Below are 22170 nucleotides of genomic sequence, written 5' to 3' on the forward strand. Positions count from 1 at the left end.
CAGTGTGTCCCTGGTGTTCTTGAATGATCCCACGGTGTGTGTCTTGAAATCTCAGCAAACAGAAATTCAGTTCATTCATTAAGCATTAAAAGGTCTTCAACACACCATTGGTTATTTGGGAAATGCAAATTAAAACTACTAAATCTAATACTACGCACCCACTGGAAGGCTAAAATTAAGGAGACTGAGCATGCAGGTGTTTGTGAGCATGAAGAATAGTGGCAGAGCTCACCTGTGAGCTCACCTGGGAACCCACAGTGACTCAGGCACTTTGGAAAACAGTCTTACAGTTTCTGGAAGGTTAAACATGCACTTGCTCTGTGTGTGCCTGTATGTGTGGTATGACTGGGTAACTCCAATCTTGGGTTTCTACCCAAGAGAAATATAAATGTAAGTCTACACAGAGACCAGTCACACAGATTCATAGAAGAATTATTCATAATATCCTCAAAGTGGAAACAATCCAAATGTCCAATAATGGGTGAACACCTAAACAAATTGTGCTGTGTTCATACATTGGAATACTGCTTGGCAACAGAAATAATAAACTATTGACATATGCATTAATATTAGGTGAATCTGAAAGCATCAGGCTAAGTGAATAGGCCAAACAGAAGAGACTGCAAACTATGATTCTGTTTATATAACATTCTAGAAGAGGCCAAACTGTAGTAAAAAGAGGTAGGTGAAAGGTCAGCAGGGCCTGGAGTGAGGGAAGGGACTTGTCTGCAGCATGGAAGGAGGGAACTTTGGGGATGATGAAAGTGTTCTGTATCTTGATTGTGGCCGGGGTTACCTGACTCTGTACCTTTGGCAAAACTTGCTGCTGAATCGTACGCTTAAAATGGGTCAGCTTTATTGTATGTCAGTTAATAAAGCTGATTAACAAAAGAGTATTTCTGTAGAGGCTTACATGCTAGTGTGAATGTGTGAATTCAATAAATTGGGTTGGCTTATTCTGAGAAGGATAAAAGTTTTTTGTTTTTCGTTTTTTGGAAATAGAAACATTTTGTGGGAGGTAGGGATGGCCAGTGTAGAGAAATATGTCATGGGGTAAGTGGGAAAAGATAACCTGAGGGTACCAGACTGGCACCTGGGTGCTTGCAGGTGAGAAGCCAAACATCTCTTGAAAATGTTTGCTTAATGCCTGTGAGATATCATCCTGTCTTCCTCTGAATTATTAGTATTATAGGTAGTCCTTGAAATGTTATATATTTAACAGAAATTTCTCTTATCTACTTATGGACTTTAAATTTAGGGATATTCCTAGATTGGAACAAAGCAATATTCAGAGCAAAAAGGTACAAGCTTTACCTGCCGCCAGCAGCTGCCAGAGTGCAGGCCTTATGTAATTACTTCAGCTTCAGCCTTGGCAGCTTTTGTTAGCCCAAAGTGGATTTGCTATATTTGTGCTTTGAATTTTACCGTTTACACTCATTAAGTTCTATAAATACAAAAGCATGGAGAGCGTTAGTGCTGTCAAGAAAGAGGTGTGATTATGTTGGAAATGAACATGATAGTAAAAAGAATATGAAAGTGGCAGGGAAATGGTGACTGCAGCTGCACTGGGTGTGGGAGGCTGGGCAGGGAACGATCTGAAGAATGGGGGAGGGCGATGGTGAGAAAAGACACAGCTGATGGTCAACAGGGGACAGGAGAAAGGGATTCACGGAGGGGAAGAAAAAGCATTGAATGTGTGGGATAAAGAAAGAGCATTATCATTAGCTACTCACTAGCCCAATTAATGCAGGAGAAGGGAGTCTGCTCTGGAACTCGAAGGCTAAGCATGGTGTGGTTGAAGTGCTGCTAGTGAAACCTGAACCATCTGCTTTGGGCATGGTCAGCTCTGAGCCCACTGGAATTTGCAGGACATCAAAGTGAGGGCTGCAGCAGCTGCTGCTCCATGGCATCTAGGAAATCCCTCGTGGCCCTGCCGAGCTGACGGAGGAAGAGGGCTCCTGCCCGCGCGGATTTCAGTGGTGCTGGAACCATTCAGTTTTGAAGAGAGACTTGTGCCATCTGCAAATTGGTAGAAATGCATCCAGGTTCTAGAAATTTTCATCTCTCCTGGCTTGTTTATTAACTCCAAAGTGATTAACAGTGGAACCACCTTTCGGATCCTGTGTACTCCTAGGTTGAGCAGGGCTGCACTTCCACCGTCTTTCAGGGTTCACCAGATGAACCTCTGAGGATCCTCTATGAATCGGCAGATACACAACATCTCCTGAGATTATAAGGTGGTACTGTCTGTGGTGATTACATAATTTTAATTTATAAACTGGGAATGCAAAGGCCATGCTGACCTTGCTAAGAAACATGAAGTTCACAGGAGAACAAAACTGGGAAAAAAGGTAGGGGACAGTCGTCAGTAGCAGTCACTCACTTTCGACATTAAATTACGCGTTTGTTTAATTGTGAAGGAAAATACAATTGTAGAACATGCACCAAAAGCTAGAAATATACAGTTTAATATTAACACCTAAAAGCAAAATACTAATTAAAAGATTTTGGAATATTTTTTATCTTTCTGGGTATGAAACCTCCAGCCCTGACTTTTTATGCCCCTTATAACAGCTAAGTCCATTGTAACTTTCAGTAATTGGCTTTTTATTAAAATAAGAGACTGTAGTATAAATTTTAGCAACTGGACTAAATAGGCATTAACAGGCCCTGGGATCCAACCATAATTTGTAACATCGTTCCTCTGGGAAAATGGATTCTAAGTGCCCAATAACTACCTTACAAATAGACTCTTGAATCATAGTCCATTTGAGAATAAGGAACTGTTTGTGATAGTAATACTTTCGATTGGCTCGCTTGAGAACTACACAGAAGGGACCTATATTCCACCACATGTGTGTGGTGAACCCAGCTCGTCTGGGTTTGATCAAAGATTATTGCCGAGTGGGCATGGAAAGTGCAGGAATTAAACTCAAAGTAGAGGCTGGAGACACGTCAAGGGTGGCGTTAGGAGGATGGACCTGGAGAGCTGTTAGTGGTAGGAAAAGGATTTCAATCCCAGAGGCAAAAGAGTGTATCTGAGCAGATGAAGGGCAGGGAGAAGAGAATGGAAGAGTAAGCAGGATTGAGATTGAGAACCAGCCATTTTCAAGCAAAACGTAACTCAAAGTGTACCAGTAAGGCTGAATAGCCCACCAAGAGGTCAGAGAGAGACATCCCTCAGATCTCTCTGTCTCTCTCTCTCTTATTTATTTATTTTTATTTTATTTATTTATTTTGTCTGTCACCCAGGTTGGAGTGCAGTGGCACGATCTTGGCTCACTGCAACCTCTGCCTCCCAGGTTCAAGTGATTCTCCCACCTCAGCCTCCCAAGTAGTTGGAAATACAAGGATGTGCCACCACACTTTTCTAATTTTTGGGTTTTTGTTGTTGTTGTTCGGAGATGGAGTCTTGCTCTGTTGCCCAGTTGGAATGCAGTGGCACGATCTTGACTCACTGCAACCTCCACCTCCTGGGTTCAAGTAATTCTCCTGCCTCAGCCTCCCAAGTGGCTGGGATTACAGGCGTGCACCACCACGCACATCTAATTTTTTTGTATTTTTTGTATTTTTAGTAGAGACTGGTTTTTACCACATTGGCCAAGCTAGTCCTTCTCCTCCTTCTGCCAAGGAAGAAGAATCATGTATTGGCATCCAGTCTATCCTCATGTGTGCTGCAGAAATAACCCTAACTGGAGAAAGCTGCCTTCCTAAGACGAGCATCTATGTCTCCATTTATGATGTGCCCTCTTACAAAAAGCCACAGGCAATGGGCTCCACATTTCAGAGATTTTTATTCCTCACTCTTTCCCTCCTTGGATCCATGCGTAAGTCCGGTGGGGAGGCCCATGGGGCTAAAAGGCACTGAGCTAGACTGGGCGTCTACTGTAGCACCTGGATGCTCTCCCAGGGCCAAATCTGTGTACCTTGTCTCATCTCTTTGGTGACGTGCTTCTCAGGAAGTTTTTCTGTCATTCATACACTGACCCCTGGCAGGCACACCCTCTAGAATTTCCCAGACTTACCTGAATTTCCTGCTGAACACACCCAGGCTGCCAAGCTGACATTTCCCCAGGTCAGGGTAATTTTTTTCTCTCTATCCAAATTCTAAAGGGCAGGCTGTTGTTTTAGATAAGGAAGGCATAGATGTTTTCAGGATGCTTGTTTGAGATTCAGAATTACAAAGCTAAGTGACAATAAAAAGTATAAAGTTTATTTATTTTAGAGACAGGCTATTGCTGGACTGCAGTGGCATGATTATAGCTCACCAAAGCCTCCAATTCCTGGGTTCAAGCGATCTTTGCACCTCACCCTTCTGAGTAGCTGGGACTACAGGCATGCACCATCATGCCTGGCCAATTTTGTGCCTATATGTCCCTTTTTTTCTAGTAACAGAGTCTCACTCTGTTGTTTAGGCTGGTCTTGAACTCCTGGCCTCAGGTGATCCTCCCTCTTTGGCAAAAGTGCTGGGATTACAGGCATGAGCCGCCATGCCTGGCTTCTTTGTTTTTAATAAAAGTCCATTTAACTTGTATGCGTAGAACATTATTCTATTAATGTTTCATCTATTGCAGGCATACCTCAGAGAAATTGCAGATTTGGGACCAGTCCATAGCAATAAAGCAAATACTGTAATAAAGCAAGTCACACTATCTTTTTTTTTTTTTGGTTTTCCAGTGCATATAAAAGTTATGTTTACACTGTACCGTAGTCTATTAAGTGTGCAACAGCATCACGTCTTTAAAAAACCCAATGTGTGTGCCTTAATTTAAAAATACTTTTTACTAAAATATGCTAACAATCGCCTAAGCCTTCAGCAAGTCATAATCTTTTTGTTGGTGGAGGGTCTTGCCATGACATTCATGGCTGCTGGCTGATCAAGGTGGTGGTTGCTGAAGGTTGGGGTGGTTTTGGCAATTTCTCAAAATAAGACAACAATAAAGTTTGCTGCAGCTGTTGACTCTACTTTTCACAAAAGATTTATCCATGGCATGTGATGCTGTTTGATAGCATTTACCCACAGTAGAACTTCCTTCAAAATTGGAATCAATTATCCCAAACACTGCTGCTGCTTTATCAACTAAATTTATGTCATGTTCTAAATCCTGTGTTGTCATTTCAAGAATGTTCACGGCGTGTTCACCAGGAGTAGATTCCACCTCAAGAAACCAGTTTCTTTGCCCATCCATAAGAAGCAACTCCTCGTTTATTCAAGTTTGATCATGAGGTTGCAGCACATTGTCGCATCCTCAGGCTCCACTTCTAATTCTAGTTCTCCCGTTGCTTCTACCACATCTTCAGTTACTTCCTCCACTGAAGTCTCAAAGTTTTCAAAGTTATGCATGAGGGTTGAAATCAACTTCTTCCAAACTCCTCTTCATGTTGATCTTTTGACCTCCTCCCGTGAATCATAGGTGTTCTTAGTGACATCTAAAATGGTGAATCCTTGCTGAAAGGTTTTCAATTTACTTCGCCCAGACCCATCAGAGGAATTACTATCCATGGTAGTATGAAATCTATTTCTTAAATAATAAGACTTAAACTCTAAATGACTCCTTGATCCATGGGCTGCAGAATGGATATTAGATAAACATGCATGAAAACAACATTCATTCATCAACGATGTCTCCATCAGAGCTTTGGGTGGCCCAGTGCATTGTTAGTGAGCTGTAATATTTTGAAAGGAGTCTTTTGTTCTGAGCAGTAGGTCTTAACAGTGGGCTTAATGTTCGGTAAACCATTCTATAAACAGATGTGATGTTAGCCAGGCTTTGTTTTTCCATTTCTAAGAATTGATTTAGCATAAATTTTCAGAACGGTAAATGAGCATTGGCTTCAACTTCAAGTCATCAACTTCATTAGCCTCTAACAAGAGTCAGCCTATCCTTTGACACTTTAAAGCTTGGGATTGACTTCTCCTCTCTAGCTATGAAAATCCTAGATGGCATCTTCTTCTAATAGAAGGCTGTTTCATCTACATTGAAAATCTGTTATTCAGTGAAGCCACCTTCATCAATTATCTTAGCTAGACCTTCTGGCGAACTTGCTGCAGCTTCCTTGTCAGCGCTTACTGCCTCACCTGGCACTTTTATGTTATGGAGACAGCTCCTTTTTTAAACCTCATAAACCAATCTCTGCTAAGCCTCAGACTTAACACAGCTTCCTCACCTCTCTCAGCCTTCACAGAATTGAAAAGAGTTAGGGTCTTGCTCTGGATTAGGCTTTGATTTAAGGGAATGTTGTGGTTCCAGACCACTTTCTCCATATCAGCAATAAGGCTGTTTTGCTTTCTTATCATTTGTGTGTTCACTGGAGTAGCTCTTTTAATTTCCTTCAAGAACTTTTCCTATGCATTCACAACTTGGCTAACTGGTGCAAGAGACCTAGCTTTTGGCCTATCTTCTTTTGACATGGTGCACCATGCTTTTGACATGGTGTACCAAAACAATTTCAATAGTAACATCAAAGGTCACTGATGACAGATTACCGTAACAGATATAATCATGAGAAAGAAGTTTAAAATATTGCAAGAATTACCAAAGTGTGACACAGAGGCATGAAGTGAGCCTATGCTGTTGGATAAATGGTGCTGATCGACTTGCTTGACTCAGGGTTGCTACAAATCTTCAATTTGTAAGAAATGCAATTGTCTTTGAAGCACAATAAAGTGAAGCACAATAAAATGAGGTGTGCCTGTATTACATCAACAAGAAGGCATTGCTAATGATGGCATGTATTCACTGCCTGAACTAGAAGAGATGTGTATTTTTCTTGATAGGGAAAATTCTTTTGTTGTTGCTGTTGTTGTTGTTGTTGTTGTTGTTGAGACGGAGCCTCACTCTGTCACCCAAGCTGGAATGCAGTGGTGCAATCTCGGCTCACTGCAACCTCCACCTCCCAGGTTCAATCGATTCTCCTGCCTCAGACTCCTGAGTAGCTGGGATTACAGGTGCGTGCCACCACAGCCCAACTAATTTTTGTATTTTTAGTACAGATGGGTTTTCGTCATGTTGGCCAGGCTAGTCTTGAATTCTTGACCTCAAGTGATCCACTGCCTCGGCCTCCCAGAGTGCTGGGATTATAGGCGTGAGCCACTGCACCTGGCCCAGATAGGGGAAATTCTTGATGAATAAATAGTAAGAGGAAGAAGAATGGGTTTTACTGAGTGTTTGCTGTATGCCAAGCTCCGTGCTAAATAATTTACGTTGATTAGTTTATTTGTTCATAAGAAAAGTGCTATGAAGTTTTTAGCTCCTTTTTACACATGAGAAAATGGCAATTTAAAGAGGCTAAGTGTCTTGCTGAAGGTCACAGAGGTAACAAGTAGAGAGCTTGGACTAGAACCCAGGTCATCTGACCACAATGCAGGGCTCTAGACTACATCTTTCTTAAATAAATCTTTATGAAATTATCAAAAGTCACTTGTTGAGAATAAACACTGAACAATAAGACAGTTTTCTGGAACCTGTTTCTCACTTTTAAATAGTAGCTGATCCTCAATTTTACTAGAGGTAGAAGGATTCTTGTTAATTAGACATATTTCTTTAAGATTGCAATTTACCCTATCATATAATAAATTACATATGAATGTTACTTAATAGTCGTCTTCCAGACAGAATAATTTCAGCAGAATTCTGTGCTTCCTGATTAACTTAAACCATATTTTTTTATGAGCCCAAAATTACATTCTTATATTTGAGTGAGATATCCTGTTCATAGTCATAAGTTCACTGTGAAAACAAGAATGTCTGTTTTTTTTTTTAAAGAAACAGGGTCTCACTGTGTTGTCCAGTCTGGAGTGGTGTGTTCAGTGTTCACTACAGCCTCAACTTTCCAGGATCAAGCGATCCTCCCACCTGAGCCTCCAGAGTAGCTGGGACTACAGACATGCAGCAGACATGCACCACCATGCCTGGATAATTTTTTAATTTTTTCGTAGAGATGGGATTTCTCTATGTTACTGAGGCTGGTCTTGAATTCCTGGGTTCAAGCAGTCCCTGCTGTCTCGGCCTCCTAAAGTGCTGGGATTACAGGCATGAACCACCGTGCCCAGCCCACTTTTTTTTTTAAATCTAAAAAATGTTATTGTGCTTTAATTCCATGTGATAATGGACATTACACCAAGATGCTTTTAAGGCTGGTAGTAGTGTTTTGGTAGGTGTTGGCAGTTTAACTTGATTAGATACTTTCTATAACATGGGAAAAATGATCAGCTTATTTCTTATGCTGGCAATGCATGGAGAGAATGGTTTAATCTGAAGATCTCAGCAGGATTCAAAATTAATATTTTGTCATATTTTTATATCCCTTGATATCTTTTGGATGCTTTAAAGATTATCTTATGCAAACTGAGAAATGTTAGTGTTTGCCATTCAAGTTCCAATAATGCTATCTTTCCCCAAAAAGCACATTTGTTTATATGGAGTTTTCTATTCTAGGGGCACCAAGAATAAAGTGTATGTAGTGTAAAGAAGGGGATTATTGTAAATTTCTAACAGATCTCACTATGAAGATGTTTGCACCCATAAAACAGACCCAGAGGGCATTCCATTGAAATTTTAATGTATAAATATGCAAAGCTGAACTGTTAGTATATTTATATTAGAATGGGTGTGTTCTCATTTCAAGAAACTTAATTTTGAATTCTATTTTGTTTTTGATATTAAACACACGAAAAATGTGATTTTCCCCTATACTCTTGTTTCAGGCCACAAGGGCAGCCATTACTCAGCACTGCACTGACCTTGGGAATTTGCTGGGCAAGGAAAATGACGTGGCCCTCATCATCGATGGCCACACCCTGAAGTACGCGCTCTCCTTCGAAGTCCGGAGGAGTTTCCTGGATTTGGCACTCTCGTGCAAAGCGGTCATATGCTGCAGGTAGGAATGTGCAGGCTGTGCATAGTTCACACTCTGCTGTGTCTGTATCCCGTGTTTATACAAAAGAAAGGGATGCATGGGAATTCTAGGTTTAAAGTTTTGTATCTAAAAAAGGCAAAACAAAAATACAAATTTATTTTTAACTGTTGGTGCACAGATTTTGCAGAGGCAGTTAGTGGTTTTTACATTTTCGTTTTGTTTGTTGTCTTCTGAGAAGATAAAAAGAGTAAGAACCAGGGCTTCCAGTCATATTCACCATGGGGGATAAATTGGAAAAACACTGCCTCAAGCCCCTTTGAGAAATTACTGGGGTCCAACCTACTGCACATGTCTGAGCTCAACTTCCAAGATGTGTGGGGCTTTGATGCTTCTTTTCTGGCGTTTGTTGGGGTATTTCTTTTCAGTTAAGGAGGAGCTTTGGTCGGGTTCATGTGATAGCAATTTTTGTGGTAAAATCTAACCAGAAATCTTTGTAGGTTCTTCCCTTCCTGGGAAGGTTTTTTTTTTTTTTTCAGTTGGCAGTGGTGGGGGATTGTTACATTCCATTGGCTGCTGGCTACGTGGAGGTCTAGTTCTGATAGAAATTTGAAAGTCAGACAGAATTATAAAGACAATAAACCACTAGAAAGATGAGTGGTCACCAAAGGTCACAGAGAGCTGGAGGGGCTGGCTAGTGGAGCATCAGTAGTGGAAAGGCATGTCAGTTTTATGCCTATGGTCACAGGATATTCAGGGACTATGGGGATGAGGGCAAATTCAAATGTGTTTGAAACAATGAGTGACAAGTCTGTTGTACCTTTAAGTCAGGAAACCTGGTGCAGCTGTGGGGGACCTGGTGCAGGGAGCAGTGGCCAGAGCACCTTGAAATACACTGCTTCTGGGTTTTATGATGGCCTCCTTCTCTTTTCCTCGAATAGCTTGATTGTGATACAATTCACATACCATACAGTTCACCTATTGAAAGCAATTCATTGCCTTTGAGTATATTCACAAAATTATGTAACCATCATCACAACCAATTTTAGAATATTTTCATCACCCCGTAAAGAAACTCCTGTATCCATTATCAGTTAATCCCATCTTCCTGCACGCCTTCACCCCCATCCCAAACAACCAATCATCTACTCACTTGTCTCTCTAATTAGCCTGTTCTTTTTCTGACTTCTCTCCATCCCTGTTGTTGCATGTGTCAGTACTTCCTTCTTTTTATGGCTGAATAATATTCCATTGTTTAGATGTACCACATGTTTATCCATTTCTCAGTGTATGAGAATTTGGGTTTTTCCCACTTTTTGACTGTTATGTGTAATGCTACTGTGAAGATTGATGTACAAGCTTCTGTTTAGACATAGGTTTTCGATTCCCCTAGGTACGTACCTAGAAATGGAGTTGCTGGGTCATGCAGTAACTCCATGTTTAACCTTTTGAGGAACTGCGAGATGGTTTTCCAAAATGGCTGCACCATTTCTGTTCCCACTGGCAATGTGTGATTGTTTCAGTTCCTCCATATCCATGCTAACACTTGTCGCTAGCTATCTTTTTGATTAGTTAGCCTAGTGGATGTGAAGTGGTATCACATTGTCGTTTTGGTTTGAATTTTTCTGTTGATTAATGATGTTGATCGTTTTTTCATGTGTTTATTGGCCATCTGTGTATCTTCTTTGGAGAAATGTCTATTCAAATCCTTTGCCCATTTTTAAGTTGGATTATCTTTTTATTATTGAGGTATAAGGGTTCTTTAGCTACTCTGGATACAAGTATCTCATCAGATAGATGATTTGCAGTTTTTCCCCTTTTAGGTTACCTTTTCACTTTCCTGATAGTATTACTTGCAGCAAAATTATTTTGACAAAGTCCAGTTTATCTATCTTTTTCTTTTGTGCTTTTGGTGTCATAGCTAATGAGCTCTCTTTTTAAAGTAGCTGATCCTGTGCTTTCTTTCCTGGGTTCTATTTGAGCAGTTTAGATTAGGGCTATGCAAATGGAAAGCAGGATGGAAACAATGGTGGGGAAATACTTTTATTCATAAATTTCCCTTTGTTTCTACATTGTAAAGCTGCTGAGTAGGTGGGTACCTGATTTTATGAATTTCTCCACACTGGAGGTTGTTACTGCTCTACCTCAGAGCCGTGAGTCATGGGAGTCAGCCACTTCTGCCTGCCACTGCCCTGTTGATCAAGGGGTCATCCCCCTGACTCGCTGGTGGACAAAAACAAGTAACAACGTGGAAAAGTCTGGTAAACTGTAACCCAATGCAAACACGCTAAAACCTTATAAGTTTTTAAGAGGGAAATCAAAATGAGTCCGTTGGATTCTCAGGGGAGATCCAGGAATGCCTATAAGGGTTTACAGGAACATGCTCTTTTCTTGCCAGGTGCTTGATACTGAAACACACACACACACACACTTTTTTCCCCTTCTTGCTGTGACTGCTTCACAGTGCTTTGTGTGTCTCATAGGCCATATACTTGAAGACTTCTCAGGGGAGTTCAAACTGGAATTGGCACAGAAAGAGGAAATTTCAAATTAAATACTGTTACAGTCTACAAAATGGAAGCATTAATTGAAAAAGGGAATTTAGGATAGTGCATCATTTTCCTGCTCTTGGAGACATTTCTTGGCTGATCTCATACTTAAGATTTTAAAAAAATCAACATGTACTTAAAAAAAAGAAAAAAGCACTTGTACACTTCAGATGTACTTACTATTCACTGAAAATTTAAACTTAAGCTAAATTTAATATGTGGCTTCAAACATAAAGTTGACCTTAATTTTCACTTTTCATCTTCAAAATATAATACTTGTGAGAGTTACCTATTTCTCTAATAATGAAAAAAGTAATTTTTTTTCAGAAAATAACTGGTCTATGAAATCATGAAGCATGTCCCTATCAATATTGATTCAGAGATTGGTGATGTTGTATAGAAATAAATACCTTTAAACTAAAACAGTATTTTAGGCAACAAAAAGAAGGGAATGCAAGAATTTATTAAATATTTTGCTGAAATTAGAATCAAACAATTTGCTAATTATGCATTTCTGTACCCAAATATTTTCCATATGGTTAAAATCCTAGAGAGGGCATATATAGTCAGTACTCCAGTACAATTTACTTTGTATCTGGCAGGGGTGTTGTCATGTAATTAGTTGAAGTGTAAACTGGTCCAGTCCAAGGTTTTTATTGTGGGCTTGCAAGTATTGTGACATTTACATTGCAAATTCCTAGTGTCATGGATGAATGAGAGGAGACGTGGCCTTTGGTGTATAAGTGCAAATAGTGAATAAGAGACTATGTTATTGTATTTGCCTCTATTCCTTTGCATCTCACATACATCCCAATTCCTTGAAACCCAGCCCTTAGTGAAGAAAGCATTGCTGGGTCTCCATCTGGCCACATGCAGCAGACTCCCTTTTGTTCGTGATTTTCAGATCCTTTCAGCATCTGGTGTTGAGGGCTCTTCCCTTGAGGAGTTCTCTTTTTCTTCTGTGGCACCTTTCTCTTCTCCTTAAGTTATCTGTCTCCTTTATGGGCTTTCTGGCTGCCTGTGAAGTGTTGTTTTCCCAAGGTTTTACCTCTGGTCCTATCGTATTCCCACTCCACATCTCCCCATGTGCCTTCCATTTAATGTGTTGGATGGCCTCATTCATCTTATACATTAGTGACTTCTCACAACACCAGCTTCATATGGAATCATCTGGAGAACTTTTTTGTTGTTGTTTTTGTTTGTTTGTTTTGAGACAGAGACTCGCTCTCTTGCCAGGCTGGAGTGCAGTGGCGCTATCTCAGCCCACTGCAACCTCTGCCTCCCAGGTTCAAGCAATTCTCCTGCCTCGGCCTCCCGAATAGCTGGGACTACAGGCACACACCACTACGCCCAACTAATTTTTGTATTTTTAGTAGAGACAGGATTTCACCATGTTGGCCAGGATGGTCTCGATCTCTTGACCTTGTGATCTGCCCACCTCGACCTCCCAAAGTGCTGGGATTACAGGCATGAGCCACTGCACCTGGCTGAGAACTTTTTAAAAACATATTTTCCTCAAAAAGCTAAATCTGGAAAGTACCATATGACCCAGAAATTGCACTCTTAGGTAGGTATACACCCAAAAGAATTAAAAACAGGCACTCAGACAAATATTTGTATGTGCATGTCCATAATGTTCATAGCAGCACTGCCCACAGTAGCCTCAAATTAGAAAACAACTCACATATGAATCCATACGGTGGAATATTATTGAGCCATAAAAAAATAAAGTAGTGACATGTGCTACAATGTGGATGCAGCTTGAAAACAGGCTGAATGAAAGAAGCCAGTCACAAAAGACCACATATTATATGATTCCATTCCTATGATATACTCAGAATAGGCAAATCCACAGAGCCAGGAAGCAGGCTAGTGGTTGCCAGTGGTTGGGAGGAGGAAGAATGGCCAGTGACTGCTCAGTGGGCATGGGATTTCCTTTTGAGGATGATGAAGTGTTTTGGAATAGGCTACAGGGGATGATTGTGTACATTGTGACCATACTAAATTCCACTCAATTGAAAATGGTCAATTTTATCTTATGTGATTTCTACCTCAGTAAAATATAAATAAATGAATAAAAGAATTCATCCATTTAAATGAAATGTTTGTTGAATTAAAAAACTGATATGTTTGAATGAAAGTTCATTCATTTGAATGAAATGTTTGTTGATTACAAAAAATGAATCCTTTGAGCAGAAGTTTTGTTATTTTAAATGAAATGTTTGTGGAAAGAAAAACAAAGAGTCTGATTCCCAGGCCCTTTCTCAGAGCAATAAAATCAGAACTCTAGAAATTCTACAAACTCCCCGTGGCACCTCTCTTCTCCTTAGTTACCTATTGATTCTAAACAGCAGTCAGGGTTGAGAAGACAACTTCTGCCATCTGCTTGTCCAGCATGGCCCCTCACTTCAGCTCCAGATTCTGTACATCCAACCACATCTAGGACTTTTTTTTTTTTTTTTTTTTGAGGCAGTCTTGCTCTGTCACCTAGTCTGGAGTGCAGTGCCATGAACACAAACACAGCTCACTGCAGCCTTGACCTCCTGGGTTCAAGCGATCTTCCTGTTCAGTCTCCCAGATAGCTGGGACTAGCATGCCACTATGCCTGGCTAATTTTTAAAAACTTTTTATAGAGATGGAGGCTTGCTATGTTGCCCAGGCTGCTCTCAAACTCCTGGGCTCAAGTGATCCTCCTGCTTCCTCCTCCCAAAGTGCTGAGATTACAGGCATGAACCACAGTGCCAGGGCCTTTTGACAGCATTAGCAAGCATGGTTTTATATCTAGGGGACCTTTAGAGAGATTAAACCATATAAGCACATTATTAAATTGAGGTCAGACATTAAAATCTCTTAATTTGTTTATCCTTTTCAGTATTGCATTTAGTTTTATAAATAAGGAAATAAAGGCCTCAGAAAAATTATATCATGTTGTCTGTGGTCTCAGCTAGGAGTGGAAGAGATAGCATTTTATGTTCTATCTGAATAATATCAGGGCCTATGCTCTTAAGTCACACAGTTGGCTGTGTCAGCTAATTCATTGTCACACGTTTATTACTGATAATACAGTTTTGCACGAAAGTTTTGCTTTTCACATATTTTTCAACTGTCTTATATGTTTAGACTTATTCAAGAAATCAACATAAAGTCTTGTAGGATTTGTCCTTCTCCAAAGGGGTGAAAGTTATGTGGAAAATGTGTAAACCATTTTCAATATGTTGAAGAAAGAGTTATCTGTTCTTTCTTCCTCCTTTCTCATTTTCCCTTTTTCTTTGAAGGTCTTTATTTTTGTCCAAATGGAGATAAATTCTCTAGCACAGACTACCAGGGGAGAGGACTTTGACCTCTTGAGAACACTCAGAAATCTTTAAAGTGACTGTCTCGTCAGGAAAAGAGTCATGAAAGAATCATCAGTGACCCCCTGTGAGGACGTTAGTGATGGCCCCATCAGAGTCCCCAGCAAATACAGGTGACATGGGGGCCGCTGGGCCCTGCCTCATTAGCAGATGTGATTTACGGCTTCACGTCTCTGGGCAAGAGATGGAGTGGAAGGAAAACACCGCGGCAGGGATTTCCACGGGATGTGCAAATTAAGGGTTTCCAAAGGCGTCATTTATTTTCTCTGATATGTTTAGACTTCTGTCTTTCAGGATAGATTCAAAGATAAACATGTATAAGCCTGCTGTGATATCATAGATTTGAAAACAGGAGAGAGAAAAAGGCCGAGTGGATGCACTGAATGTTTAAAAAGACTTCTTGGGTTTATTTTTCTAACTGTAAGAGTGATTTATATTTTTTGTAAAAAATTAGAAAATACAGACAAACAAGAAGAAAGAAAATGGCATTCACAATCCCCCCAACTAGGGATTAGCACTGTTGACAATTGGTTGTGAGGTCTTGATCTCCTTCTGTGAAAACACTTTTCATTGGACGAAGGGTTACACCTTTTACAATATGCAAAGTTAAAGGTTATACACAGTTTCTATGTCAAATTTGTTTTTTAAAAGCATAATGGTGTTCTGTTATATGAAAACACAGCAATTAATTTATTCCTAATTGATGGATAGTCAGGTTAACAATGTTTTTTACATGAATAGTTGCAAAGACACTTGATGATGTCCATAAAACAATAATGGATTCAAGGATAAGCAACATAGAAACTTGCAAAAGGGCTTGTAGCCTTAGACTCAGAAAGTAAGATGAATTGGCTTAGAGTCAGAGAGAGATGACTAGTAGCTTAGTCCCTGCTGGGACAAACATATTCTCCTCTGTTTAGTAAGCATAGTATGGATTCCAAGCCCCAGTTTGGGGTTTGTTAGCCTCACTAAGAAAGGGGAGCAGTTTAGAGGTTATTCTGTGAAAGTATATATATGTATACATGTATATATATACTGTCCAACATTTTAACACACTGGCAGTGTATCATTCCCAACGTCAGGTCAGTCTTCCAGCCTATCCTAAGCTTATCACTCACTTAGCCTGCATTAAAAAACCTGGTGGACATCTGTCTTAACTTTAGACTACTTAATGTAGAAAAGAACTGGCTCTTCTGATTTGGTTCCTTCCCCAGCTTAGCTTTTTTACCTTAATGAGGCATGATGGATAATAGGAAATCAGAACGTTATGCATTTTGTGTGTTATCCTTCAGCCTGTGAACTACATGCAGAATTATGTCAAAACAGAGTTCAGATGCAGTAATTAGAATTGTACCACCAATTGTGTTTTAGTTGGCCTCCATATTGGTAGGGATCCAATTGTACACTTGCACAAATAAAACTTTTCTTTAGTTTCATTCATGATGTGATTTCTCAGCATCATGAACGTTTAGTTATAAGCCAGATTCCTACTTTGGCATCCTATTCCAGAGAGCATTATTAACTTGTCGAGGCTGTAAGTCTATCCTTGGGCTGTTTGATTGTGGCGTAGTATATATTTGCCCATTTGTTGATTGCATGCAATTAAGGTAGAATTCACTTTTAGATAGGTTTTTTTAAATTTAGCTCTAACATGAATGCTATTATTTGAATGATTGCAGCAATTTTATTTGGTTCTAAATGGCTTCATTGTTATTTTATTAAGGATGAGAGCGCTCAGATGTAATAGTTCTTCAGCACCATCTTGGAAAAAAAATTTCTCAAAGCCCAAAGCTTAAACACTGTTTTTCCACCCACAGATCTTACCATAATTTCTCTAGAATAAAACTAGACTGATGCAGATTTTGTAGTATATTAAAAATAGCTCACGTGAATCATTGTAGAGGCCAGAATATGTGGAGACTTGAGTATTAATCTAAAGTAGGAAAAGGAAACCATTTCTAAATAATTATTTACAGCTTAGGAAAAAAAACAAGCTTTTTGAAATTAAAGCTAATTTTGATGATATGGAGGTTTTTAGAAATGGAGGGCAATTCTCATCTTAAATACCTATTGCAGCAAATAATTTATATGAATTACTCTATAAGATCAATTTCTAACTGTTAGGGATTTCTGACGTTTTGATTCCCCTCTAACTAAAAGTTATATATCATCACTATCTGGGTGTTACTATTTCAGGTGAGAAATTTTTTAAAAAGTAGCGTATCAACTTTGTTTCTTATGTCCTGGACTAATAAAACAATTTGGTGGGGAGCAATATAGTACATGTGATAAAAATGTGGACAAATATTTAGTATAAGATTGAAAATACAGGAAGCTCTTCTGTTTGTCAGCTATGAGCAACTGAGTGAATAGACATGGATAACATGTTGAGAATACTTGCCAAGGGGCATTTAATAATGAGGGTTGATCTATAATAATATGCTGTGTAATTGGGAACACGTCTCTTCGGAGATTTTTTTTGGCTTATAAAATTATTACCGTATCATTTTGCTTATATAGTAGACCTACTTTTCCTAATGGTTCTGAAACCTGATTTACATGGCACAAGTTCCCCTCCACTGAGTACCTTCACACTAGTGTTTGTTTGCAGAAGCTCAGATGCAAACTGAACAGTGGGAGTAATGAAGCCCTTTCCTCTTTTGGCAGTAGTCTAAGAATTATGGTAATAGGGTCTGTGTGATCTCCCATCCATCCGCTCTGCAGCTTTCAACACATGGGGACCCTTATGAGACACCAGAAGAGCTCACAGACACGTGACTTTTCAAGACTTTTCCTGTGTTTCTTTTTTTCCTTTCCCCTTTTTCATGAATGATTACTTCATCAGTGCATGTCATTTTTGACAATACTGCTTGCCAAATGAAACAGGGTGATACGAGGTCACACTGTGGCCTAAAATTCTGAAGTAGAAGCTCATAATATTTGGCATCTTTCCTACTAGAAAAACAAACCAGAAAAAAAAATCAAGAACAGAGCTTAATTAAACATGTGGAATATGTCATGAATATTTATGTCCCCAAGTCTTGCCTTGTGATGGTATTTGTACTTAAAGTGCTTTTTCTCCTCTTTCCTGTGAAATCATTCAGAATGTGTTTCATTAATACAAGAACGTGTCATGTTAACTTTCATTAGGAAAAAATTTCACTTCTGACAACACTGACACCTTTCTGATTGAAAGTATGCAAAATAGCTCTTACGTTAATTGGTCCCAAAGAAAATTATGTTATCCATTTTCCTGTCTATACATCTGACACTTTCCCTCATCTATCACCTCCTGAATTATCAATGCTTTCCCTTGCCTGATTTTGACAGCCAGTATTCTGCCTATGACTTTAAAAACCATAAAAAAACTCCATCCTGGGAGCTTTACTGTCCTCCAGTTTGAATAGGAAGCACCAAGATTACAGTCAGCAAGGTGTAGCCACATCTACTACTACGCCACATCTAGACTGCAGTTTCTCTATTTTAAGCCTCTCCCATTGTTTCTTACTCGTTGAACTTTAGAGAGGAAACAAATGACAAAGAGGAATGTTTATACTTTTTTAGTATTTAGTCTTATTTAGGGTCACAAGTAAATTTTGTCAGCAGGAGCTAGGTCAGACTGACAGAGCTAACTAAAGTTGCCAAATTTTGGGAGCCTGTGCTTGGTTTGAGTTTTATGATTGGTGATGTCTGCTTCTTATGACCATTGTCATCTGCAGAGCTTCGCTGGGTCAGCGGAGTCTGAGAGGGTCTGTTGAATGATTTGGTTTCTGTTGTTTCTTGTTAACCAGTTAACTGAGCTCTGTGAGAGTCCCAGGGCTGAATTGTTGCCAGTGGTTTAGTTTCTGACAGGCCTGTAAGTGAGAGAGGCAGGCAGACAGAGAGACAGACAGACACCCCCTCCCCAACCGTCCCATCAAATTCTTGACACCTGGGTCATCTGAGCAAAACAGAGCATGCATTTTTTTCTCTTACTAAGCAAGTATTCATAGTGGCGTCCTTTCACCACTTGGACACACCAATCATTAAAGACCAAAGTAAATACACCAAGTTGAAGATAATCCTTTCACAAATATACAAGTGCCAAGTTAAAACTGCCTGTCAATCATTTGTGCATTTTTCCTTACTCTTGTTTGTTTTAATGGATGGGTGTTGTATGAAGATATTAGAGCTTGAGAAATTAGGATTCCTGTGTTATCACAATTATTTTGCTTCTTTACAGATAATTGAACCTTAAGTTCTTAATTTCTCTATATAAAATCATGATGAATAGATACTGAGTTTTTTTTCTGAAACAGAATAACAATAGTAGGGAATATATGTTTCTATGTAGATACATGAACACATGACTATACATTTAAGCTCAATGTTTTCAAACCATGATGCTTCACATTGAGAAATGAATTTTGAATTATCAAATATGGGAAAAAGTTTAACAATAATATAGAAGCAGATTAAGTCTTTTTTTAAGGGAAAAAAGTAAATGTTGAATGATATTAGTTTAATGACACTTAGATCTGAATTTATAATCCTGTGTACCTATAACTGCAGTATTAGCCTATGCCAATATAAACCTAGTTATAATACTTAAAAATAATGAATAATGAATGCAATTAAGGGCTGATACCAACATTTCTTAAAGTTTTGAAATAATTATAATTAGAGATGTTAAAGAAATAAAGTAAGATCTTTCTGTGGTCATATTTGTGTTTCCTTTATTTGAAATCTGCTGCCAAGAGTCTTCAGGATAACTAATCGCTGGGTGTCTTGCATTTCTACATTTCTACTTCAGAATGTCTCAAGCTCAAGATTTCTTTGGTTTAGTTTCACATGTGTTTAGATAATGTTGTGGAGAAGGAGGAGACTTTTATTTTTTTTAATTTTTAATTTTAAAGTATGGATACGTACTAATTGTACATATTTATGGGATAAATGTGATGTTTTGATACAGGCATACAATATGTAATGATCAGATCAGGGTAATTGGGGCGTTATCACCTCAAGCATTTATCTTTTCTTGAGTGTTAGGAACATTCCAACTCCACTGTTTTAATTATTTTGAAATATACAATAAATTATTGTTAACTGTAGGTGTCCTGTTGTGCTACTGAGCATCAGATCTTATTCCTTTTATCTTACTGTATGTTTGTACGCATTAGCCAACCCCCCTGTATCTCCCCTCCTCACCACTGTTCCCAGCCTCTGGTACCCAGCATTCTACTTAGGAGAGGACTTTTAGACATCTTATAGGTCTCCGTAAGATCTATTTTCTATTTGATCCTAATATTTTTTCGAAACAGGCTTTTATTAGTGTGGTTGAACAGGTAACCACACTGCTTGTCAGGCCAGCTCCCAGGACTGGCCAGGCTGTTCACTGTGACCCAACTTGAGGGAGTACCTATTGTTTAAGGTTGTTGGGTGAACACAAATGGCACAACCTTTGCCTGCCTAGAGGGCTCAATCTGGTGGGAAGGCCAGTCTGGTTATGACAAATGGTAACACAGTCACAGCATGAGGTGCTATGAAAGCTGAATCTTGGAAGATGACACAGCCTAGTAAACTCCAAGGGATGAGTGTGTGGTGGGAAATCCTAATGCCATCAAGAGGCTAGCACTCAAGCTATCGTGATGTCCAGACCCTCTGCAAACACTAGCATCTACTACTCCTGAGAATCCTGAAAATGAAGAGGAAAGTTATTGCTCTTATTTTATAGGTTAGCGAACTGAGGCATAGACTAACAAAGATATATCCTGAGGTCCTCTAGGTATTTTTTTGTTTTCTGAGTCAGAGTCTCACTCTGTCGCCCAGGCTGGAGTGCTGTGGTGCGAACTCAGCTCACTGCAACCTCCGCCTCCCAGGTCAAGTAATTCTCCTGCCTCAGCCTCCGTAGTAGCTGGGATTACAGGGGGCATGCCACCACACCCAGCTAATTTTTGTATTTTTAGTACAGACAGGGTTTCACCATGTTGACGAGGCTGGTCACGAACTCCTGACCTCAAGACGCCAGCCCTCCTCAGCCTCCCAGAGTGCTGGGATTACAGGCGTGAGCTACCGCGCCTGGCCAGTCCTGTAGGTATTAATGAACAGTTTCAGGGTTTGAACTCTGGAGTCCATGCTGAGAGACTATTCTAAAGATAATGGTATGGAATTAAAGTATTTTGAGCAGAGTAGCAGAGCTAGATCACAGGCTGGGCATGGTGACTCATTTCTGTAATCCCAGCATTTTGGGAGGCTGAGGCGAAAAGGTTGTGTGAGCCCAGGAATTCTAAACCAGCCTGGGCAACACAGTGAGACCACATCTCTATATTTAAAAAAAAAAAATTTTTTTTTAAAGCAAACAGAGCCTTAGGAGAAGGCAACACTATGGAGGTCAAGTTAGAGTTCATACACAAGGTAGAGGCCCGTGTAATACTTCAAGTTAGCACACGTTAGACTTCCACTAGGGTCGCAAGTCTCTGGCACATAGTAGGTGTTAGAAAGAAAAGTTGGACTGAATTTCCAGATTCTCTGGAATGGACTATGATCCAGATTTATAGTCATTTAAGAGTTAGAATCTGTAATTCTTAGTGACTGACTGAATGTACTTGGGGATGGTGAGATGGGGTAGAGATGAAGCACTGCTGTAAGAGAGCCCATGTCAGAGGGGGTCCTGGAGGAGGAGTTCATTTCCAGCATTGTGAGATGTTTAGAATTACCACCAGCTGCTTGGTGTTCAGTTCTGGTGCAAGTAGGATTCTGCCAAGCCCATATTCTCCCAGTTACAGGCTATCAATCTATCTGAAGCTAGAAAAAAAATGCCTCTTTATTCATTTATTTTGTATCTAGCATTCACAGAATGCCCATTTCTGGTTAGTCACCGTAGTGTACAGGGCTATAGGATGAAAAGGAGAGAGAAACCATGAGTCAAGGATACAGTCTCACTCCTGTATCAAGTTACTTTGCTTCAACCAGATGTATTTATTAGACTGCTCTTTGACTTTTGGCTTAATGGGTTAGGGGTGTCCACAGAGTTCCCCATTAGAAAGGAATTCTTCTACCTATCTCTCAGTCTGCACAGGACCATGAGGGTCTTCATCTTCCAGGTGTGGAGGTAGCTTATGTCAGTTAGTGCTGCTGCCCACTAGCAACCCTGGAGCCTGGAAGATGAGCCTTATAGGAAATACCTCTTTCTAGGTGCACACTCAGGACTATGAGAAATGTTGTGGAAGGTGAAGGATTCTCCCATAACTCAGTCCTCCTGGGCAGGTGACTGGCGGGGCCAGACTTTGAGCATCCTTGCTGAATAATAAGCCTGTTCGGTATGAAATCCATGTGCTACTGATAGCAGGGTAATCCTGTGGATTTGCTGAAACCATAAGGGACTAGATGATACATAAAAAGGATATCAGTGATTCCACGAGTGTGTAACACGA

General features: G+C 39.8%; 1 protein-coding gene across 4 annotated transcripts in view; it reads left to right on the top strand.

Moving 5' to 3' along the window:
* ATP8A2 (ATPase phospholipid transporting 8A2) overlaps window positions 1–22170 on the top strand; it is a 657192-nt gene that overhangs the window by 314291 nt on the left and 320731 nt on the right. For all 4 annotated transcript variants that reach the window (XM_034936476.3, XM_055096569.1, XM_008971630.3 and 1 more), the window contains one exon: window positions 8708–8880. In XM_034936476.3, coding sequence (XP_034792367.1) covers window positions 8708–8880 — 173 coding nt within the window. The remainder of the gene's footprint in view (window positions 1–8707; window positions 8881–22170) is intronic.

The sequence above is a fragment of the Pan paniscus genome, chromosome 14 (assembly GCF_029289425.2).
Source record: "Pan paniscus chromosome 14, NHGRI_mPanPan1-v2.0_pri, whole genome shotgun sequence".
NCBI lineage: Eukaryota > Metazoa > Chordata > Mammalia > Primates > Hominidae > Pan > Pan paniscus.